Source organism: Lagenorhynchus albirostris, chromosome 16, assembly GCF_949774975.1.
Source record: "Lagenorhynchus albirostris chromosome 16, mLagAlb1.1, whole genome shotgun sequence".
Lineage (NCBI taxonomy): Eukaryota > Metazoa > Chordata > Mammalia > Artiodactyla > Delphinidae > Lagenorhynchus > Lagenorhynchus albirostris.
Window position 1 is genome coordinate 50,393,413 of NC_083110.1, and position 24,817 is coordinate 50,418,229.

At 41.4% G+C, this 24,817-nt stretch overlaps 1 protein-coding gene across 4 annotated transcripts in view; it reads right to left on the reverse strand.

The window, feature by feature from the left end:
• Positions 1-1,852: 1,852 nt before the first annotated feature.
• The window catches only part of IDE (insulin degrading enzyme), a 111,891-nt gene continuing 88,926 nt past the window's right edge, over positions 1,853-24,817 (reverse strand). For 2 of the 4 annotated variants that reach the window (XM_060126852.1, XM_060126848.1), the window contains 10 exons: positions 22,387-22,497; positions 20,266-20,386; positions 17,319-17,410; positions 16,212-16,323; positions 14,175-14,342; positions 12,333-12,605; positions 11,190-11,251; positions 5,580-5,652; positions 4,814-4,881; positions 1,853-4,154 (listed from right to left, as the gene is read on the reverse strand). In XM_060126852.1, the coding sequence (XP_059982835.1) occupies positions 4,059-4,154; positions 4,814-4,881; positions 5,580-5,652; positions 11,190-11,251; positions 12,333-12,605; positions 14,175-14,342; positions 16,212-16,323; positions 17,319-17,410; positions 20,266-20,386; positions 22,387-22,497 (1,176 nt within the window). In that variant the 3' untranslated portion in view covers positions 1,853-4,058. Of the gene's footprint in view, positions 4,155-4,813; positions 4,882-5,579; positions 5,653-11,189; positions 11,252-12,332; positions 12,606-14,174; positions 14,343-16,211; positions 16,324-17,318; positions 17,411-20,265; positions 20,387-22,386; positions 22,498-24,608; positions 24,754-24,817 lie in introns of all 4 variants that reach the window. The other 2 variants (XM_060126850.1, XM_060126851.1) reach the window with 2 other exon arrangements.

A 24,817-nucleotide genomic window follows, 5' to 3' on the forward strand; every position in this document is an offset into this window, starting at 1 on the left:
ACTGTACTATTTCTACAACTTCTGTAGATTTAAAACTTTTCCAAAAAGAAGTTAAATGATATATTCATATTCTACAACCCAGTGATTTAAAGAAATAATCAGAAAACCACACACATACTCTGTCTGCACAAGGAGTTTTATCATGGATCAGAGTTTGAAAACACCCTAAATATCCCACTCTTAAGAGGGACTGGATAAACAAACTACAGTATGAAACCAAAAACTCAATAATAATGACAACAACAGCAAATACCACAAATTTCCCAAGAGTACCCACGTGGAAGATTCTCAATATAGACTATGGAAAAAGTTGTAACACTGAATATATGACCCCATTCTACTTGCACAGCAAAAAGACTGCAAAATAACAATGCAAAAAATGTGGTTGTCCTGGAGGGGTGGGGTTACAGATGAACTTGACTCTTCTTCACACTCTCATTCAGAATCACTTGAAGGATTCCAGATCATCTCATCACTCCAGGGGCGACAGCAAGGAGAGCTTGCATTGATTTAAGGGCCTAGCAGGCCAGGAGGCATGGGTCTGGATTGACTCCAAGAGGGAGGGAGATCCCAGTGGTGATAACTGGCCACAAGGGAGTCCAGCAGAGGGGAAACAACAGAGGACTGGAGGAGAGGGACACAGACTCTAAGACTTGGTCTCACTCCCTCCAAAATAGGCAAAGGTTGGGAGACTAAGGTGGTATCAGTGAAAAAAGTTAAGTTTCATACACATGTAAAAACAACTGCCCTTCTACTTTGTTCCACAAGTACCTTTGTAGACTTGGTACCCATTATTACAGGAAATCCACATAGAACAATGAGAACTAGAGTTTAAAGATCTGAGTGGAGGTTTGAATCCATGCTTCCTGCACGGTCTGGGGCAAACTGTTTAGCCTTTCTGAGCCTATTTTCACTTCCAAAAACCTGGGATGATGATGATTTTAATCATCGTCCTCCCATGTCAAAAGATTGGGTGAGAAAAGTAGCAATTCAGTACTACCAGGATGCTTTGCCACAAGAAACCATGGAGTGGTCAACGTTCAGGTTGATAAGGACAGTGAACGAACTTCATCGGATGGGCAGCACAGAATACTAGGGATCTAGAAGCCTACTGGTCAGAGGCCCTCCCAGGGAGGGCTTAGGAGGGCAGGAACCATCCTTCCAAAGGGAGATGAGTATGTGAGAATCCTTGGTTTTCACCATGAACATGCTGCGACTAAGAGAAGGGGACCAGATGATTCCCCTCACACACCATGAGAGAGGCGGAAACTGCACCAAGCCCTAGAACCTGGGGTGGCTCCAGGCCTCCGGACGGGGCAGCTGCATCCTCCCTGAGCACAAAGCTGACCACGTGCCCTGCACTACTGTCCTAGGTTGGAAACTGAAGAACCACCAGATTCCCCCTTGAAATGCTTGGTTGAACCAGCTGGTAACCACACGAGTAGAAAGATTGTTTTGACAGGGAGTAAGAAGCCAGGGATCGGACAAGGTATCTGCCTAACCTGCCGCTGCAGACATGAGAGGAAGATGAGGAGAGATATATTTTTTCTGCCTTCTGAATTCTCCTCCCTGAAACTCACAGGACAAATCTTTCTGGGTTTGGGGTCAGCAAGGAGTTCAGCCTCTCACACTGAGATTCCTGTTTTACAAAAGTGATCTACTCTTAAGACTGTGACATTGACCCATTTATTTGACTAAATCACTGTTACCCAGATTCACTTAAAAAAAAAAATCCACTGCTTTCTACATTGGGAACAATGAAAGCAAGAAACATCGTCAAATCGGGATGTTGAGAGGTAGGTTGAGGATTGGCCACTGAAACTAAAAATAATACAAATGCAAACTCCAGAGGTGAAATTCAGGCAATTTATTGTAAACAGGATTACCCTAGCACACTACCACGTACTGGCTGTGTCACATGCTCTCTCTTCCACATCAAGCAGTGAAAAAGAAGACTTTTCAAAAAGTCACGGGTAACTAACACCTTAGTGTGTTTCGCAAATCTCATTTACTAAGCGCTGAGTAAAGAGCAGTAGCCAGGTAGTCTGTTATTGCTCAGGGACTGCAGCTTGGACCCATGCAGCTGAATCCATAAGGATGCCTGAATGATCCAACAGTAGCTCTCGATCCAAAGTGGAAGCCAGACAATGCTAGAGTACGCTCAAGAGCAACCACAGTTCCTGTAAGACGGCATGAGATGCCGTTCAGATTTCTTCACGTGACTTTCTCATAAAAGTGACACCGTTCAATTTCACCCCCTCCCTTTTTTTTTTAAAGAGCAAAAAGTTACCCAGTAGCACATAATTTTCCACAGAAAAGATATAAGTGGATTATTTACTTTTCCAGTGGTGGATTTATGCACTCAGGACTAGTTTTTGATCCCTCCCGTATACATCTGCAGTTTGATGAAAAGCTGCATAGTCTACAAATGCATAAAACCAGAAGGAAGTGACGATGACTCACGCACCTTCTGATGGACAAGGACAGGCTTCATACAAGGAAGCTCTTGAAGGCAGGGATAAAAAGATGGTTACAGCACCACATATGTCTGACAGTAGAAATGGAGCCCCGCTTTCGAAAGCAGCCTCCACAGCTGGGATTATCATTCTTGCCCCAAATTCAGATTATTCAGAAAAACAGCAAATGTGAAAACTTAAGATGTGAAAAGACATGGCTCTACAGAAAGAAGTCCTGGCAAATCAAGTCATATGGAGGTGAAATGTCATTTGAAAATGCCATTCTTTACTTTGCCTGAGTTAGTGAACTACAGGGCCACTTACTGTTACTAGTGCCTGTATGTCTCCAATTTCTCTTTAAGTTTTAATATTTCAAAACAGTTGTTAAATCTACAGTAACAATTTCATCCAAAATTGTATCTCATGAAAGAAAATATATTTTAAAAGTTCACTCTAGTCATCATCTGTGTGTTTGTATGTTTGAATTTATATATTCAAAAAGTAACTTTACACTTAAGGCAGTATTAGACTGGTAGCAAAACAGGATTCAGAGTCTCTATGGAGAGCACGCTATTGAAGAATCCAAGGCTTTCCTTTTTATACCTCCAAAAAGGTGTCTTTGCACGTGTTGCCTTTTATATTCATAATGGGGCAAATATTTTGGTTCGTATACTGACTGCAATTTCGTGGTAGTAAAAAGTTACAGGTGTTTAGAATAGATGATGTTGGAAAAGCATGTCACACACTCAGTGGGATCTGAAGTTGACCCTGTTTGTTTCTGTTAAATAAATACAGCAACGTGTTGATGGGAAAAAGTGACGCTGATGGAACACTGCAAACCAACTATGAACAAGAATGTCAATATAATTCAATCAGAAAAAAACAAATCACAGTAATCCTGAGAAATTCAGTTTGGGACAAAATTGATGTAAGGTAAGTCTGTATTTCTAGCACTGTAAATAAGTAGGGTGTTCTAGAGTTTTCCAGCATTTTACTAGTTTGAATAAAAAACATGTTCAAATTCTATAAAAAGATTAAAACCATGCCTTATATAATCAGCAATTTCACTAATAAAAGAAAATGACATTGCTTTGTTCATTATCTGCCAAATGTAATGTTCTCCATTATTTACAGGAAACCATTAAGTAGAAAGCAAAGTTGAGGATCCATTTTTAAAAAGGTATTATCTTTCTACACGTTTTGAAGTCTTTTCTGTCAACCTAGGAGGCTTTTAGAAAAAAGCTAACATATTTTTCTTCTGACAAGTGACTATTTTACAGAATAAGGAAGTTTCTATAGGAATATCATCCAACATTTTAAGTATTGTTATATAAGGGACATTTCTCTTAGTAATGAAAAAAAAACTTTTAAAATATTAAGAGGCATGTATTTTAAAAATATTCTACATCTATAAGATTTTGTAATTTAATTACTTTGGATTTTTAATATTTCTACATAATGACATTTGACAACTTTTTTTTTTTTTTCTGTTTTTCTCTCTAATAGTGAACCAGAAAATATTAAAGTGGCCAAGATTGTTTTCCTAGCCCTTGGAAGACTCAGGAACGCATCCACTTGCACTTTCCCGCCCATGAGGAATCTTCAGAGTTTTGCAGCCATGAAGTTAATATGTGGTTTCACAAGGGGAAACAGTGGCAAACCACGCTTGAACTCAGTCATGTTCTGAATCACTTCAGGCTGCAAAGAAAAAAAGTTTTCTCTTAGTGTATTTAGCCTAAAAAGCAGACCGAACAGGACATAAACTTTATTTTTACATAAACACACTAGTTGCTACACTATATATTACATATTATATCTACTGACCTCTCTTCCTGGATCAGTAAGGTCAGAGGGTCTATGCAAACCTATGGTGAATGTCCCCAGTGGGACTCTGGGCCAGAGGGAAGAATCTTGGCTCTCCTCTGGGCACTCGAGGGCAGGCCCACTGAGGGCTCAGGACCGCCGCTTTGGCAGAGTGGTAGAGGCCAGTGTGCCCATCCGGCAAGAGCCTAATTACACTGCCAGCTTCCTCTTCTTGCAAGTAAATGCCAACCTTTCCAGATGATTAAAATGCACAAGCACCATGGAAAAGGCTGGGATAAATGTGGCTGGAGATGACTCATTGCAGAGTAACACAACTGTTCAAGCTAGAGGACAAGGCGGACAAGGGCAAAGGCTGAGTCTCTGCAGCTGAAAAAGGAAAGAATGGCAACCTGGTCTTTAAGAGAGACCTAAAGTAGATGCCCGAATACCTCGTAACCTGAAATCTCTAGGTCTTATGTGTCCTGGTGAACAAGCTCCTTCTAAGTAGGAAGTCCTCTAACAGGGCAAGCTAACGTGAAATTTATATTTCTTACTTGTGGCAAGGCTGGTGCTTGTGACAAATTTATATCATTTTGACATGGGAACTCTCCAACCACAGGACCTATAAAAAACAAAAGGTTTAATGCTTTGCACTTATTGATACTTGAACACAAGAGCAAACAAACAAACAAACACAAACCAGACTCAGCTCACTGAAACTGCACCAGGTCCCGTTCATGTACCTTTCAGATCCTTTTAGGGTGTGTGCTCCCAAGGCCTTGTTCGCTTGTCCTGCCTCCTATCCAGAGTGTCCCTAATGATGGTTCATGATGTTACTGTGCTTAAATAGCCTTGGCCACAGCTGCTTTAGTGCCCAGCTCTGACCTCACTGGACCCTGAGGCTCTGGCCACCCGGAAGGACCCAGTAAAACAACCTGGAAGGCCGGGGGAGTAAATGGTCATGGGGCAAACCGTCACAGACAGGAGATGGGAAGGACAGATAAACTGCTCACCCTTCCCCCGCCACATGCAGTTGTCCCATGCAGCTTCTTTGGAGATGCCCTACCAGCACCTGGCCTTGTTTTCTTATGGAGCTGTGGCCAGCTTGGCACTGTGTCCTCTGCTGTTGGCTCTCTCCTTCACTGCCTCATTTCTTTTTTCCCCTTATTTTTGCTTTGACAGAGCAGACCCTGTCTCCAGTTAGTTCCCCTTCTGTGCCCCTTTACTTCCTGGTGGTCTAGAAGGGCTGTGACTATGGCATGGTACAGCTATCGTGTGCCTAAAAACACACTTTTGAAAAAGCCAATACTCAATACTTACAAGAATCCATTTCTCTGGCAAGAACATGGACGGATACCTTATGTCTTCTCGGGGCATCTACTGCCAACATTTCCTGGTTGGAAAGAATAGCAAGGTCACCCTTTTGCCCCACTAAGGAACTTAAAATGAGGTGCTCTCTTACGACCATGAAGAATCAGCTCTCACGCAGTCAGAAACAGTAAAGACGCCTCCCTTTATTTCCCCTTACCTATAGTATTTCATTGGAACTCCACAAAAATTAGGAGGTAGGCAAGAATTATTCTTAACCCCATCTTACAATGAGAAAAGTGAGTCCAAGGAGATTAAGTGCTCAAGCTCCTACAGCTAGTAGGTACCTGGGCTGGGATTAAAACCCTAGCCTAGTTCTCATTGGGGTGTGATGCAGGGCTGCACCTACTGGTCTGCAGTGTCTGCAGAGACAATGGCCTGAGCTTAGTTAAGGGATGACCACGATGCTTGCCCCCTAAGAAAAGAAGAAAACTAACATCTCTTGAGTGTCATCTTGTATCAGCCTCTCTCCTATGTTAGCTCACTTGATTCTCTGTAAGCTAAACATCATGATGATTCCTGTTTTAGAGACTCTGACTCTAAAACAAAGAGTCACACAGGTGGAGTCACACAGCTTGGAAGGGATGGTGCCCGAAGTGAGGTTTGCTTGTTCTCTCCATTCCACCACGTTGCTTTGAGGGATTCCCCTTAGTTACTACCAAGAAAGCCAGGAGTGGTATGTTGGCAGAAGGATCCTGTGGGGAAGTGTCTCCTCACCTTTTCCTTGATGCTGGACCTGTATTTGTCTTTTCCAAAGGGAAAACACAAGTTGTGATGAAGCTTCCCCTGATGCCTCAGCCAGCAACAATGTTTTGTAACCTCAGAGGAAGAGATCATCAGCAAAGCCAGACTGACTCACGGTTATTTACGGAACAGTTATTGCAAGCCTGGCCCTGTGCAGCTGCAATGGAAGCCCTGCTGAGGTTGCACAGCAAGCTTGCCCACGGCTCTGCCAGCTGGCAGAACAGCCTCTTTCAGGAGCTCAGCCCAGGTCAGCCTCCAGTAACATGCAGTGCCTCATCTGAGAGCATCTTACTGGAGTAAAACGTTTGCTTCCAAAGATCTATTCTTGATCCTTATCACCCAAACCTTCATTGCCCTCTTAACCTGTATCGGTTACAGCAGAATATCCTGTTCAATTTCCTGACCAACTTTGGATAATCCCCATTTTTCTAAAAACCAACCAATTGCAGAAATTTCTTAGAATTTCTCTATTCTAAGGAACACTAGAGTCCTAAGAGATACTTATAGGTATTCTGTGCAAAAAAAAAAAAAAAGTGTCCATAGTGACAGCAGCTTAGGAAATATTTTGTTAATCAAAACTAAACAAATGCTGGGCTAAAGAAATTTTAACTATGGGGTTCTTAGAACTTTTAAAAAGCTAACATGCTCTGTGATTCACCAAGAATGAGAATAAAGAGTAGTCATTCCCAAACGTACATGGTCACGAAACCCTTTTTTCTAGGTACCCCCATTAGTATCTTGTACCATGGAACATAGCTAGGGAAAGCCTGTTCTAGATTTAGCGTAAGCTTGGTAATAAACACTCTCACTTTTTTAAGACAAGAAAGTCAGTCTTATAACTGCTATTTTCACAAATTCAATAATCAGGTACCACCTGTAACTTCAAATAAATAACAGAATTTGTGGAAGGAAAGAGAAATCTTCATTTCTTCTGGAAACATCACAGTAAGTCATATTAAGTCATCATTCTTTTTGAACACACATAACTAATAATGTCTTAAAATAAATGTCTTAGGAACTAAAGAGAGCTGAACATGAGCACCCTCTTTTGTAGGCAGTTGAGAACAAGTAACTAACCTCACAAAGTGTAACAGTCTTAAGTAGTAAATCAACACAACTAAAACCCACTTTATAACACCAAGGAGGAAAACATATTCCGATCTAAAACAATCTGATTAAAATATTTAAAAATCCTAAGATTGAGTATTACTAATAAAGAGATAATGATAGAGACGGTTTAATAAATGCTACTAAGTGCCAATCACTTTACATACCTCATTTCAATGAATACCCCATAATCTCTATTTTGTAAATAAGGAAGCTTAAGTAATTTGGCCAAGGTCACAGAGCTAGCTAGCTGGTGATAGGGCTGAGCCCAGAGTCTGTGCTCAGGGACCATATGTGCTCCTGCTGCTGCCCCACAGATCACTGAGTGAGGCCAGCAGCTCTGAGCAGGGCTCTGGATGGCTGAACAGCCTGGCAGTGGACACGTGTCCTGGAGCCCTGCTCTCACACCCAACTCTGCCCCTCACGGTCCTACTGCAGCTCTCTCTCCACAGACACAAAGACTACCTGGGGTTATATTTCAGAACAGAATCTTATTTTATATATTGTTTTATTTTAAAAATATGTATGTGTTGGGAGTTCCCTGGTGGTCCAGTGGTTAGGGCTCTGTGCTTCCACTGCAGGGATTATGGGTTTGATCCCCGGTCGGAGAGTTAAGATCCCACATGCTGCATGGTGTGGCCAAAAAATAAAAGAAAAAAAAATTTAAATTAAAAAAAAAAAAGTATGCGTTTTTGTTACATACATACACACACATTTTTTTAATAGATTTTATTTTTTCAAGCAGTTTGGGTTCACAGCAAAATTGAATGGAAGGTGCACAGGTTTTCCATACACCCACTGCCCCTTCACAGGCCGAGCCTCCCCCTTGTCAAAATATATATATTTTAAAAGACTATCACTGGGACTTCCCTGGTGGTACAGTGGTTGGGAGTCCGCCTGCCAGTGCAGGGGACACAGGTTCGAGCCCTGATCTGGGAGGATCCCACATGCCGCGGAGTGGCTAGGCCTGTGAGCCGCAGCTGCTGAGCCTGCGCTCTAGAGCCCTCGCGCTACAACTACTTAAGCCCGCAACAGGGGAAGCAGCCACCACCATGAGAGGCCCGTGCACCGCGGCAAGGAGTAGCCCCCACTTGCTGCAGCTGGGGAGAGCCCTCATGCAGCAGCGAAGACCCAACACAGCCAAAATTTAAAACTAAATAAATAATATTAAAAAAAAAAAGACTATCACTGCAAAAAAGCACAATTCCTCTACACAATGCAAGGGAGCCATGAGGTAAAGAAAATGGTAAATTGCCCAGCCAGCCATGTCCATAGCCAAAATGGTTCAGATCCCATTGCTGAGAAAGGAACATTCAAAATACTGTCTTTTACTGTCAAATTTTGAACCTAAAATTGCTACTGTCTCTGTTTTCTTATTGCTAAGGTGTCACTGGCTATATGAATACTTGTTTGCACATACAGAGACCAGAAACCTTGTCGTCCTGCAGAGGATCTGGGGGGAAAGTAACTGGTAGACAGTGCTAAGTCACCCTTTTCTTCTATGAAACTATCAGCATCCCCACCTCAGGGCTATTTCCTTTTCCTCACTCTCCCACACAGCACCAACAGTGGTGAATTAGATCTGATTAGCCTTCACTGTACAATTAATTTCACAAAATCATTCCAATGAGAACTGCAAGCACCACTCCTGTGATGGCAGTTACAACAGATCCCTGAGAAATGACCTTGAAAAGCAGATGACATCCCTCCCAGAGGTGTTAGCAAGAGGCAGGACCTGAGCTCCCAACGAAAAACCTGGTGTCTGATAAATCAGATATGAACCAGGAGAAGTGGCTAAGGATACTAGATAGCGTATAATTCTAAGGTACTATGGTAATTATGGAGTAGAATTTTGTTCCTTGTCCTAAAAAACAGACATAAAAGTATTTTACACAAATTAGAGGTCCCAATACATTACAAAGAATATATATAGCGCTTTAGGTACAACTCTATTGCAGCATAAATTTTTAATTTCTGCACTTAGCATGGTTACTACACATTATATGCCCACTTAAAATTTTTGCTACCCTTCTATGAATTCTGTTACAGGTGGGGAAAATTTGGATGGTGTAAACCTCTTCAAGCTGTACTGGGAAAACTTTAATGGTGGTGCCTCTCTTTTCTCTTGATGAACTGAACTTTCTCAGTGAGCTCAGGCGTTTAAAGCTCACAAATCTGGGACCTCCCCGGTGGTGCAGTGGTTAAGAATCCGCCTGCCAATGCCGGGGACACAGGTTCTAGCCCTGGCCTGGGAAGATCCCACAGGCCGCAGAGCAGCTAAGTCCGTGCGCCACAACTACCGAGCCTGCACCCTAGAGCCCACGAGCCACAACTACTGAGCCCGCGTGCCACAACTACTGGAGTCCGTGCTCTGCAACAAGAGAAGCCACTGCAATGTGAAGCCCGCGCACTGCAGCGAACAGTAGCCCCCCGCTCACCACAACTAGAGAAAGCCTGCGTGCAGCAATGAAGACCCAACACAGCCAAAAATAAATAAATAAATATAATAATTAGTATAAAAAGTCATTCTACTTTAAAAAAAAACTCACAAATCTCTAGTTTGGGATTAGCAGATATAAACTACTATATATAAAATAGACAAACAATAAGATCCTACTGTATAACACAGGGAACTATATTCAATATCTTATAATAACCTATAATAGAAAAGAATATGAAAAAGAATATATATATAAAATGGAATCACTTTGCTGTACACCTGAAACTAACACGACATTGTAAATCAACTATACTTCAATAAACACAATTAAAAAAAAAACAACTCAGAAGATCTCTGAACACAGTTCAAAGGTGAGTAATCATTTTATTTATTTATTTATTTATTTATTTATTTATCTTTTGCCGTACGCGGGCCTCTCACTGTTGTGGCCTCTCCCGTTGCAGAGCACAGGCTCTGGACACGCAGGCTCAGCGGCCATGGCTCACGGGCCCAGCCGCTCCGCGGCATGTGGGATCTTCCTGGACCGGGGCACGAACCCGTGTCCCCTGCATCGGCAGGCGGACTCTCAACCACTGCGCCACCAGGGAAGCCCAGTAATCATTTATTTTTAAAAGGAGCCATAGTGGCACCTAAATTAGTGAAGATGATTTACAGTTGCCAGAGACTGGAAAATAATCGGATTCCCAAGTTCTATTTGTTTTCTTTGCTCTTTCTTCCCACCAAAAGCTCAGCGATGTTCTTTGCGGGCTGGGGCGAGGAACAGAGAGAAGAAACAGAAGGGTAACCTAAACAGGTGGATCTGGAAGCCAGGAAGGGCCATCACGGTCCTCGGTCCAGAGGGAGAGAAAAACAGTACTGAGTTCAATAGGGACTATTTCTTTTTCCTAACAGTAATATGTGTCAAAAATACTTAGGTCCAGGGCTTCCCTGGTGGCGCAGTGGTTGAGAGTCCGCCTGCCGAGGCAGGGAACACGGGTTCGTGCCCCGGTCCAGGAAGATCCCACATGCTGCGGAGCGGCTAGGCCCATGAGCCATGGCCGCTGAGCCTGCGCGTCCGGAGCCTGTGCTCCACGATGGGAGAGGCCACAACAGTGAGAGGCCCGTGTACCCCCCCCCCACACACAAAATACTTAGGTCCATAAAAATGTCTTCATAAATCCTGCCTGAATGGGTTCAAAGCAGCAACACACAACACAGTGCATACAATATTTCCTTATCAGTCAAAATCTAAACATGTAAATTGAACTTACCTTATAGAATTTGATAATATCTTCCTTGGTAAGTGTTTTTAAATAGGCAACTTCTGTATTATCTAAAAAAGTAATCAAACAAGAATTTACAATATTTTCATTTTAAGTATCCCAGAACACTACACTAAATGACAATATACTTCACTCCAACACTCTTAAGAATCCATCTTTTTGAGTGATCATCTGCTCCTGCAAGTAGTAAGGGAATAAATTTCAAGTAAAAAGTAAGAGGATATCCTGTCTCTCTAGTTATGAGCTGTTGGGTCTTGGGCTAGTCACTTCAAGTTTTCTGAGCCTCAGTTTCCTCATCTAGAAATTGGCGATAACAACTACTTAACTGACAATAACACAATACCAGGGGCACAGGGCAAATGCTCAATAAGTGAGAGGTATTGGGTTGGCCAAGAAGTTCACACAGGTTTTTCCGAAACATCTTATGGAAAAACCTGAACGAACTTCTTGGCCAACCCAGTACTATTAACAGTGAATCCAACTGCTAGAAAAATTACAGGTAAGGAAACACAGGCCCAAAAAATGTTACTTGGCTGAGACCTTTGGCTTGTTGGTGTCACAGTGAGAACACAACCCAACTCTTTCTGACTTCTAGTGTAGCTGAGCGCACTCCATTGTTAATCTGTTCTGAGAAAGGCAAAAGGAAGCTGATAAGCAGGACACTTTGGGGAGCACAGTCTCCCAAATCTAAAAGCACTGACAAATTTTGGGAGATCCCTAAAGGGAAACATCTGAACCCCTGCGCCTCCAGGGCAGCACCTGTCTCAAGAGAGTTCAATTTGCACATTTTCCGTTTAGAGTTATGAGAAATACCTACATATCTGTGCTCAGAGCCTCAGGGGCGTACTGAATGAACACAAAAAGTGAAATCAGATTTATTATTAGTGCATTATTATGAGACACAGATAGATCCAGCTCCTATTCAGAGAAGGAAAAAAAAAGCTAAAGTTTCTACTAGCAAATTGTTGTTACATTAAATAAAGATTCTTTAGAAGTGGTATGCCTCCACCCCCATCCCAAATCATACTGGAACATCACCTACGAAACAAATACCATTTTGTAGAATGGCATCAATGTCCTCAAATGTTTTACTTACATGCCATGAATGTTGGGGCCCTAATTTTGTCTTACCTCTGTCAAAATTGTATTGCTGGGAGATGATTTCCCCCCAGTATTTAGCACACTCTGCAGACAGTTTCTTTGGTTTGTCTAGTCGACGAATCGCTAATGCTTGGATGTGTTTTTGGAAGGCCTCTTCTGTCATGTCCTCTATGGACTTTTCCATGGTAATTAAGAAAGCTTCCACTCTGCTTTCTAGGTAGTGAGGTGGCTTTTCCGACTGGATGATGAACCGTAAGCCCTGTATGCCATTGGCTCGGCGTGGCCCACTGAAGACAATATAGCCTGAAACGCAAACACCAGCCAGTCAGGACCTTGGCATTTGAGACATGGGTCACTCTTAATCTTTCAAAAATTATCCTGTCAGAGCAAATAAAATCTACTTTAGGGCTTTATATTATTCACCTCTGAAGAAATGAGCAATTAAAATATCAGTTCCTAAGGACAGGGCAGAAGAGCTCTCTGAAGAATAGTTAGAAATTTGGAGATAAAACCCTTGTTTATCTTTCAAACTCAATATTCCCAGGCTCCTCCCTGTCTGCTAGTTAATCCCCTTCAATCCATGTTAAAGTTATTCTCGGGCTTTCCCTGGTGGCGCAGTGGTTGAGAGTCCGCCTGCCGATGCCTGCCGATGCAGGGGACACGGGATCGTGCCCCGGTCCAGGAAGATCCCACATGCCGCGGAGCGGCTGGGCCTGTGAGCCATGGCCGCTGAGCCTGCGCGTCCGGAGCCTGTGCTCCACAGCGGGAGGGGCCGCAACAGTGAGAGGCCCGTGTACCGCAAAAAAAAAAAAAAAAAAAAAAAAGTTATTCTCATCCCTCTGAAATGCTGGACTCATTTTCATCCCTTAACCATTGTCCTAGCTCGGCTGCCTTTCATGTCCAAGTTCCTTATGTGAACTTGCCTCCACTATTGCATTTCTTGCTAGATAACCCATTCCTGGACCAACTCCATTCAGACTGCAAATCTTTAGACCAAGTAACTGAAGGTCATACTTCCATTGTCACCTTGTGAGCTCATACACTACCTACTGTCTACATCTTTCCTAAACAGCATTCGTGGCTTGCCTTCTCCAGCTGCTCTGCCCCAAACCACATCTCCCTTCCTTCAGCATAGCCTTTAGAGTTTGAACACTCTTAGTAGCATTTGCCACACTGTACTACAATTATTCCTTACAGGTCTGCATCCCTGACTAGATTGTGAGCTCCATGAAGGAAAAGACCATCCATAACTTATCCACTTTTGCTGTCCAGCATCTACCATTGTGGTTATTTAAAAAAAGATTGTTACTTGGGGACACTCACCCAAATCCTTTTTCATTGGTTATTCAATGTACATTACTGGGGCTTGTTTCTTTCCTTAATTGATCACACCTGCCAAGATCTCCAAGGCTTTTAACAGTGCCCAGAACTCTGCGAAAACATTTCCTCAACAGACACTTACTGAGTACCTTCTATGTGCCCCAGGCTTGGGAAACAAAGATGAATAAAAGAAAATACCTGCCCCCTCAATGAACCCAAAATTCAGTAAATCTAAGCTTCTGTGGATGGCTTGCTTCCCACCTTGTCACCCATAACAGACTTCCCTTAGCATCCCACCCAAAATGACCTTTCTATAGACTTGTATGTAATGTAAACACAGTTCATCTCCTTAAGAACTGCTGTAATGTCCATAAGATGTTAATTGCTTATCTTCTAGAAGTGGATTCCCCACAAACAGGCTTTCACAGTCTTTCTGAGTACAGCATGCCTGAAGCGTCATGCTAGGGGACTGTACATGTGGAGAATGCTCTCGAGGACAATGGCTGTTCCTCAAGGACTGAGGTATCCTGCCATCCCCTGCTTCCCCCTCACCCAGCTGTTCCTTGGTGCGCAGGGTGTTGAAGCATGGCTCGGAGATGATCTGACAGAAGAGCTCCAGAAACATGTTCTCCGAGGTGCTCTGCATGTCTGTTTGGTAGTATATCTCGATGCCACAGTTATTGTGAACTTCATTCCTCTGCTGATAGACAAACCATCCTCCTAGGAAGTTTCAAGAAGACAGCAACACGTTCAAAAATTTATTTAGGGTTTAATAAAGTTACTGTTTTGTTTGGCTGTTAGGAAGTTGCTCAGTTCGGTTGGTGTCTGTTGGCAGTTCCAAACTATTACAACTAATTCATTAAGAATGTGAAACTCAACTTACCCAAGGGAATCCTAATACAGTGATCTGTACTTGGTAGGCCCTCTATAAATACTCACTGACTTTAAAGGGCAAAACATTTATAAAAAACCCATTTTATGACTAAGTATTGATGCTAAATGAGATCCATAGTTAATGAAATCTACAATGTAGTGTACATACTAGAACTAGCTAATATCTATAAGAACTTCAACAGAAATACTACCTATGTTTTAATAACCATACAAAACAATTTTTAAATGACTAGCTGTGCCAGTCTCTACTTAGCATTCTATTTCTAATATTGTTTACCACACCCACACTGAAGGTCAAGTCACAAATTTACACAAATGTGCACAGTGCTTAGAGATGACTTAGCCTAACACCTTACTTTAGAGATGAGGAAACTAAGACCCTGAGAAGCGGGGTGACCTGTCCAAGGACACAAAGTTGGATGGTGGAGAGCTAAGACAAAAACTCAGATATGCTGATCAAGTATTCATCAAAGTTATAAACAGATGGCCATGCTTTATGATCTGACAACTATTCCATGAGCAGTAAATGTGACTAAGCAAATACACTGTGCTTAGTCACCGCCTGATGACCATGTGCTATGGTTTTTGAATGGCAGTTTGTTCGTTCATTCAATCATCTGTTCTTTCAGCTGTACCGAGCGGCTTGTGGGATATTAGCTTCCCAACCAGGAATCGAACCAGGGCCCTAGGCAGTGAAAGTGCAGAGTTCTAACCACTGGACCACCAGGGAATTCCCTTGAATGGCAGTTCCTGATTCTCCCTCTCTGCCATGCTGCGGTGACTGAGGAACAAACTAAGTGAAGTTTGAAAGTAACCGTTATCAGGTCTGTAATGACTGGCCATGCAGAATAGCAGTGCTGTGCTCAAAGTGTCTTTGAGCATTCAACAGAGAGATCCTGAGGGAATGCTTTAGTAGCTACTCAAGTGAGCCAGACACAGACTCCAGCCTTAAGAAATGTATAGCCTAACGGGGGAGATGGAGATGCACTTCAATCCCAATACAAGAGAAGAAGTGCTGAGTAGGTTAAACAAGGAAAGGTTCAGAAAACCTGTGCTGGGGGTTCAGAAGAGGAAGTGATTACTTTTAGAAAAAGTTCAAAGAAAAAAATTAATGCTTCTCATCCCTGGTCTAACATACTTCCCACCATACAGTTCTGAACAATATTGAAAATAATGCTTAATGAGTTCTATATCAAAGGAAACCACTGTTAATGTAAAAGTAACCCAACACTGCAAACTCCAATATATTATTATCAATTCTTTATATTAATTCCTTACCAAATATGCATGCAATGAATACATGGTGTTATCTGCACCTGTGAGTCTTCTGCCAAAGACTCCTATGCATTCCTAATTCTAATTTACATTTTTTATAAATAAATTTTATTTCATGCTTCACAGTCAACATTTCTTTAGTTTTGTGATTTTCCCCTAACTCCTCTATACTCAATTACCAGTCAATTCCAGTAGCATTCTCTTCAAAATAACTGCCTACCTCCAATTTTACCTCTTTGGCACTCCTACAGATAATTTTCCCGCAGAATTATCTACCTCTAGCTATAAATAGTAGAGGATCCCAGTAGATCTTTACCATAAAACTATATATTATCATCCAAGTGACTTCAACTCATCTGTAATCACACACAATATTATGTCAAAGTAGTCCATTACCAAAGATATAACATTTCCACTTACTGTCAGGGAGCTGAACTTCTCTATACCGAACCAGCTGACTTGGAAGGAGAGGTTTTGTATGAGCATGTTCAATAAGGGTGTCTTCAACCATCTGCATAATTCCTAATGCAGCCTGTGGAAGAAGATAGGTCATAGCACATTACAAATCACAAAGGTATCTTGATTAGATAGTAGCCCATGCAATATGAAACAACATGCTTGTGAAACAAACTAACCTAGTTTATCATAAAAGTGGATTTTTAAATCTTAAATACATTTGATCCTGTTCAAATGGATAAAAACTGAACTCATCAATTTGCAATAGAGTCAGTATGGTAGTAGTGAAGAGAAACAGAGACCCAGACAATCATCAGCACTGATCTCAATTCCGGGGAAAAGGCACTGCCAAAGCTGGAGAGGTATTGATGATGGAAAGGTGGTCCCACGTCAATGACCCACACCAGACAACTGGGGCTATAGCAAAGCAAAGGAGGTAAGCATGAGGCTTTATTCTGAATAAAACTGACCTGGGGAAGAATACTGTCTCAGCCACTTATTAGCACCTGACCTTGGCATATGGTTTTGGAGGCAATATAACAGAGTGGTAGAGAGTGTGGGCTTTTAAGACAGACTACCAAGGGAATCTGGAATGCTTTCCACGTGCTAAACACTTAGAATATACTATTTAATTTAATCCTTATAAGTAATTTTACCGATAAGGAAATTGAGCATAGAGAGATTAAGACGTTTTCAGAAGATTACATAACTTGTAAGCGGAGGAGTCAAGGTTTGAATCCAGGCTGATTCTACACCATGTGCTCTTATCCACTACACAGTCCTGCCGTCCTACAGAGTAGGGATAATTATTCCCATTTCCTTCAATGATTGCAAGAGGCAGGCAAAAACAGAGGAGACAGCTGTGAACGTACGTCCACAGCTAACCATGATCATTCTGCTCCCCCCATACCCTCCCCTACCCTCCTGCACAGGGCAGGGAAGCCTGAGTCAACACTAACGTGCTTATACAGCCACACTGTGGTGGTTAGTTCGTAATCTTAGACCAACTAGGGTAAAATTTTCTCTTGCAATGATGCACAAAAGAGTATTGCTAAGACCTCAATCCCACACCTGCTTTGTTATGTTTCCATGGAGAAGGGCTTCAATGTGCAGCCGTGACAAGAGCTGAGGTATGAAGGCCTTAAGGCGAGGAAGGGTAACATCTGTAAACAAGAGTAAGAAATAGTAAGCTCTACCTATAAGGTTTTTTAAAAAAAAACTCTGAGGTAATTTGAGATTTACAGAAGAGTTGCAAAAATATTACAGGGAGTTCCCATATACCCTTCACCCAGTTTTCTCTTACGTTAACATCTTTAACAACCATAGGATGATGATCAAAACTAAGAAGTTAACACTGGGACAATACTATTAACTAAAATACAGACTTTATTTGGATTTCAGGTTTTCCACTAATATCCCTTTTCTGTTCCAGGATCGAATCCACAATCCCACCTTGCATTTAGTTGTCATGTGTCCTTAGTTTCCTCCAATCTGTAACAGTTCCTTGGTCTTTCCTTGCCTTTCATGACCTTAAGTATTTTTTTTTTTTTCCAGTACGTGGACCTCTCACTGTTGTGGTCTCTCCCGTTGCGGAGCACAGGCTCCGGACGTGCAGGCTCAGCGGCCATGGCCCACGGGCCCAGCTGCTCCGCGGCATGTGGGATCTTCCCGGACAGGGGCACGAACCCGCGCCCCCTGCATCGGCAGGCGGACTCTCAACCACTGCGCCACCAGGGAAGCTCTGACCTTAAGAGTTTTAAGCAGTACTGCTCAGTTATTTCATAGAATGCCCTTTATTTGGGCTTGTCTAGTGTTTTCTCGTGCTTAAATTGAGCTTCTGTATCCTGAGAAAGAATACCCCAGAGGTAATATGTCTTTCTCAGGGCATCACGTCGGGGGCACATGATGCTGTTACGCTGTAATACTGGTGATGTAAACACTGACCACGTGGCTATAGTGCTGTCTGCCAGGGGACTGTTTTAATCTTTTGGTTATAATTAAGTAACTCATGGATGCTCTACAAGCAATTAGGAAAAGCCACCCCACCAATGCCTTCTTTTCCCATTATAATTTTTAAATATTTACTTTGGAGGAAATACTTTGAGACCACACAAATATTTTGTCCTTACTTAACTTTTACCCACTAATTTAGCATTCAATGGTGGATATTGCCTGTATCAATTATTATTATGGAATCCTAATAGTGAATTTTCTGTTCTTCTCATTACTTTTACATGTACTGAGTTAATTCTTCAGTAAAGAAGAGTTGTCCCTTCTCCATTAGGACACCATACTAATAAATGCTACAATGGATGCTAAAATTAGTGAATAAAACTTAAAGAGAGACATCGGAAGGGAATTAACAAGTGCTTACTATGCATCAGGCATTTTATAGATGTTATCTTATAAACTATAAATTATGCGTTATTATCCCCATTTTAAAGGTGAGAAAACTGAAGTTAAGAAAATTTAGGTTTCTTGTCCAAAGTCATCAAGCTAGTAAGTGGCAGAGCTGCATTTGAATCTAATTCCAAAATGCATACCCATCCCACTCCACTGCACTGCCCTAGAAGTCCCCTTCACTAGACCCCTCAGCTCTCTCTGCAAACTTCTATAACAATACTCAGTCTCTTTGCCTCTACAAAAAACAATCTGTTTTACATTTACGCTTTGCCGCTAGACTGGAGCTCCTTGATCCAAGAAACCCCACCTAATTGATCATTTTTTAATCTCAAGCACCTGCAGTCTGGCGCCTGGTGCATAGCAGGCAGGCAGTAAATGTGGTTGGACCACACTGAATTCTGAGGTTCTTGCTACCCTGGCACCTGGATAGCTGACAGACGTAGAGTCACGGGGGAGCCAGCCTCTCATATTGAGTTGTCTCCAGATTAAGCCATGTTGGCATTACCGGATTATTGATGAATATATATATCAAAACAGAATGATTATTAGAGCAGAAAATTTCAGCCGAAAAAGTGCTGACGTTCTCTTTATAAAACACATTTTAGGAAGGCATCACACGCCTATGTGAAACTTTAGAACTAATTCTGCTTACAATTCATATACCATCTGACCCAGAATCTAACAAAGGGGGTGGGAATCCCCAAATCTCTGCTTTTGGATCATGCTGAATGCAGGTTCGGTCTCTTGAAAATGTATTTAAAATCAATTATGTGGTATTTTTTAAAAAAGGTAAAATTCCTGCTTGTTACAACCGGATGTGACTCATAATCATTTTACAAAGAAAAGTGTATTAACTGTCCAGATTAAAAACGTATCTGTTCTAGTTAATGAATTTTATAATCTATATGCCTACTCAACCAATAAAATAATGACCTTCAATACTTTGCTCTTGATTTGTCACTAAAGTCATCAAAGGCGCAGTGATACATAATAAGAAAGGACTTGTCATAAAAGATCATTAAAGGACTTCCCTGGTGGCGCAGTGGTTGAGAGTCCGCCTGCCGATGCAGGGGACACGGGTTTGTGCCCCGGTCCGGGAGGATCCCACATGCCGCGGAGCGGCTGGGCCCGTGAGCCATGGCCGCTGGGCCTGCGCGTTCAGAGCCTATGCTCCGCAACAGGAGAGGCCCGCGTACAGCAAAAAAACAAAAACAACAAAAATGCCTAAGCATTCTTTCTGTGTGATAAGACTTTCAAGCTCAGCCCTTTTTTCCTTTTCTGAAAACTTCAATATTAACAAGGTAAGTGCTTGGGTCAAAACACTGTCATCTGCAGAAATCTGTTAACAGTAATAACTGACTATTGTGGGTCCAGGTTGAAAACAGCAAATGTGGTTAAACTGCCTGAATACAAAAGCCACTTCAAAGGCCACCACTGCTTTTCTAAAAACAAAAACAAAACAAAAACAAAAAAACCCAAAAAACAGTATGCACAGCTGGCTTTAATGGAGCTACAAGTTATTAGAAAGCATAAATAACTAGGTAATAGGATAAAACCAAAATGATTTTAGAAAAGAATGAAGAAAGCATTAGGCTATAAGTAGAAAGAGTCTCACCATCCAGGGCTTCTTTCAATTCATCTTTAGTCCAGGCCACTTCAGTCATCAGCAAGCGGAGGTAGTACATGGCGTGCTGGTGAGGCTGTTCAGCTCGGAAATTGTTAAGAGATCGCATATACTAGTGAAGGGAGATGTGGGTTTGTTAATTTTATCGATCTTCTTAAAATCATTTCAAAAGGTCAGCTATAATCAAACTTCATTTTGCATAAATGATGTGTTAAATGGGATGCAGAGATATCTGCTTCATCTTCCTTTTCGAAGTTATGTAATTTAGAATGGGACTTACTCCTCTCTCCCTTTGATACATACTTAAACTAAAGAGCATGCTTTTTCTTTCTTTTTTTTTGAAGTCTTATTTTTTTAAAGTAATTTTTTTGTTTTTTGTCCCCATAATTAAGAAATGTAAAGTTAAAGTTAAGAAATGTAAAATGTAAAATTCTGAGAACAGAACTTCAATTAAATTCAATTAAAATATATGTTCCTTATAACACCAGAAATAGTATCAGGAGTGAGGTGTGTACACTGAGTCTTAAAAATGATTGTGGACCTCCCTGGTGGCGCAGTGGTTAAGAATCCGCCTGCTAATGCAGGGGACACGGGTTCGAGCCCTGGTCCGGGAAGATCCCACATGCTGTGGAGCAGCTACGCCTGTGCACCACAACTACTGAGCCTGCGCTCTAGAGCCCGTGTGCCACAACTACTGAAGCCCATGTGCCTAGAGCCCATGCTCTGCAACAAGAGAAGCCACCACAATGAGAAGCCCACACACCTCAACGAAGAATAGCCCCCGTTCACCGCAACTAGAGAAAAGCCAGCATGCAACAACGAAGACCCAACGCAGCCAAAAATAAATAAAATAAATAAATTTTAAAAAACGATTGCATGTTGTATTTTCAAAAGGTTTTTTGTTTTTTTTTGCCATACTGCAAGGCATGAAGGATCTTACTTCCCTGACCAGGGATCGAACCTGTGCCCTCTGCAGTGGAAGCTTGGAGTCTTAACCACTGGACCACCACAGAAGTCTTGGGCATACTTTTTCTTTGTCCAGGCTGCTGCTTTAACCCCAGCATCTGACATGTACTCTAAGTACCTTCACTACGGGATCTCTTTCATCTCTCAGAAAGTTATCCCCAGTTTTCAAGGCCTCCATCTCTTGGCATCCTTTAATTCTTCACCGTAAGGTCATCCCGAAAGTCTCTCTAAGCAAGCAACATGGATATGTATATATATAAAATATTGAATCTTAATTTGAAAACTGATGATAATTTCTTTGGGTGTACAATGAAGGTCATAGTTTGGCTTTTAAAGTAGCTATCCATCCCATATTTCCATTACTGGACCAACCATGAGTTGAATTTAAGTGGAAGATACATCAAGCCTAAATAGTCTGCCCTAATGTGACAAGGCTGCATGGAAGGCTGAGGTCCCTCCTGCAGAATAGAGGGTTCTTCTTTTTTTTTTTCCCTTTTTGTTTGTTTGTTTACTTATTTTTTATTTTTGGCTGTGTTGGGTCTTCATTGCTGCACGTGGGCTTTCTCTAGTTGCAGCAAGCGAGGGCTACTCTTCGTTGCAGTTCACAGGCTTTTCACTGCGGTGGCTTCTCTTGTTGCAGAGCACAGGAGCTAGGCACGTGGGCTTCAGTAGTTGTGGCTCACGGGCTCTAGAATGCAGGCTCAGTAGTTGTGGCGCATAGGCTTAGTTGCTCTGCGGCATGTGGGATCTTCCCAGACCTGGGCTCGGACCTGTGTCCCCTGCACTGGCAGGCGGATTCTTAACCACTGAGCCACCAGGGAAGCCCTAGAGTGTTCTTCTTAAATGGAGGTTGGATGAAACCTTCAAGGAGTCCCTGAAAGCCACTAGGTCTACCTCAGGCTCCTCTCTGAAAGTCAGTGCTATCCTAGCTCTTAGGGCCTACAGAGAAAGGGGCCGGGTGTCCACCAGAGTCTCCAAGGCTTTCCTTCTGGATAGAGTATAGGATTCAGCAAAGATAGGATAAAATGGCTGCCACAGGGTTATGAATGCTTCTTTTCCTCCTCGCCTCTTTTTCAAAAATGTTCATAATGTGGCAATATCACCTTATGAATTAAAAAATTATAAAAATAAGTTGAGAAAACTTACTGCCTCTTTGATAATTTCAAATCTTTTTTCATCAATCTCAAAGGTAGCCATTTTTTCAATGATCTTCTTTAGCAAAATTGGCTGCTTGTCATTATAACCTTTCACCGAGAGCTACGGAAAGAGTTCAGGATATTAAAAGTCTAAAATTAACATGAAACAACTTCAACTTGACTTTAAAACATGTAGAAAATCCCCAAACCAGGTGTATCAAAATAAAAATAAAACAAGAAATTAAATGAATTTCATTTCTCATAAATATAGTTTGACACTTAGGAAGATAACATTGACCATCTTTATTTACTAATATCCAAAAGCATATGCTTTTCCTAAACAAAAACAATAGCAGGAAAACTTACCTGGTGCCAAACTACGGCAGTACACACTATATATCATCAAAATTCAAGTTCTCATTAAGTCAAAATTAATTATAGAATGTGTTTTAAATTTAACCTTCAAAAAGAATTTCTAAAGAATGGCAGGCTTAAGATATTTATAGTTGTGTTAAGAAGGTAAAAATCATAGGGGAGGGTTACCTAGCAAACTACTGGATATGTCCCCAAACTGTTTATATTTAAATATTTTAAAAAATCATCTTTTAAGAAATCAGGAAGCCCCAATTTTGTATCATATGGCATTTTGCCACTTTTCTTGTCCAATGTTGCCCAATAATGGCCCATAGGTCTCACTACTTGCTTGTTTGATGAGTTCTGCTGATGTACCAAAAGCCAGTGGCAAAACAGATGTGAAGTAATGATACACTGTATGTACTGTCTGGATTTTGCCTTAGGACAATTTACTTTAATAGTTTCTGAAAGCATAACGTTTTGAAAAGCAGGGGAAGCCTATTATCACATTTCCTACTATTATATTGCCACATGGTGGCACCCACAGAGGTTAGAGGATACACTGGGACTAGAATATCTCTGGACGCCTCTACCTTATGAAAATTGATAGGCAAGGGGCTTCGCTGGTGGCGCAGTGGTTGAGAGTCCGCCTGCTGATGCAGGGGACACGGGTTCGTGCCCCAGTCCGGGAAGACCCCACATGCCGCGGAGCGGCTGGGCCCGTGAGCCATGGCCGCTGAGCCTGCGCATCCGGAGCCTGTGCTCCGCAACGGGAGAGGCCACAACGGTGAGAGGCCCGCGTACCGCAAAAAAGAAGAAAAAAAAAGAAAAAGAAAATTGATAGGCAAGTATCTCAGCAGGAGTGAAGGTCACTGCCCATGGAAAGCACATCCTGTACCGTGGGAACTAGACTGACAACTAGCAGAAAGCCCATCTGTCACACATTAAAAATTATTTATTTTAATGGTGACATGCTACTAAAACTCAACGGCAAAAGTAAACCATAGATTATTACTTTTCTATTTGGATTTTATTTTGACCTCTGAGCTTCAAATTTCCCTGGACTCTGAGAATGGTTAGGTTATATATATTCTTATACATTAAACAAAAACTACCAGAAAAGTTACTTGTATGAAGAAAAAAAGTCACTGCAAAATAAATAAAATTTAAAAACGCTAAAACCTTTTGTATAGAATTAGAAAGAGTACACACTGCACACACTGCATGCTCTCATTTTAGTTGTTATGAAAATATACAACATATTTTTAAGAAAAGTGAAGGTGAATGTGTGCTAGAAGAGGGATGTTAATTTGGAAATGAGATATAAGTTTGGAAACATAACAGAAACGGTTTCAAGAGAAAGGATCTAGTTATTTCTTGGGATGCATTTAATAATGTTTATCTTAAAACACACTTAAAAGTAGTTAATGATACATGCTACAAAATAAATTAAATGAAAATGTCAGTCGTATTTGAACACAGGAACTTTCTACTACTGTCAGCAGAAATAAAGAAGCTTATAATATAAGTAAAATTCAGCACCACAACAGTAACTATGGGTATCTTTCACTTACAGATGTTAATATATTCAAATACATGGAAAGAACAACATGCTTTCAGGATTAATATGTTAAACATTTCAAGCAGAGGAACATGCAAATAAACGTAGCATAAATACATGTTCACAAGATGCACTAAACTCTACTAAATCATTTGTTAGTGGAACTAATACTAACTTGAGTTCTTCAATCATTAAAAAGGTGCAAGGAAAAAACCATCAATCTTCTTGTTTTAAAATGCAGAAGTTAATAGTTTTCCCAAGCTCAACATAATGCTTAAACGGTGTGACGCCTTTTCTTTCGTTTTCATTTTACTTACAAGTATTGCATTCATTCCTGATGCAATGCCATAGCTCAAACCTGAGAGGCGTGCTGCATATGTATACTCTTTTAAATCATCCTTCAATAACCTGATAAACAGGTATGTCATGTTGCAATGGAGAGGATCAGCATAAATGTAGCGACTAACAAAAAGAAAAACAAAAGAAATGCTTTGATACCTCAAGCAGTGGCATGGTAATGAAGAAA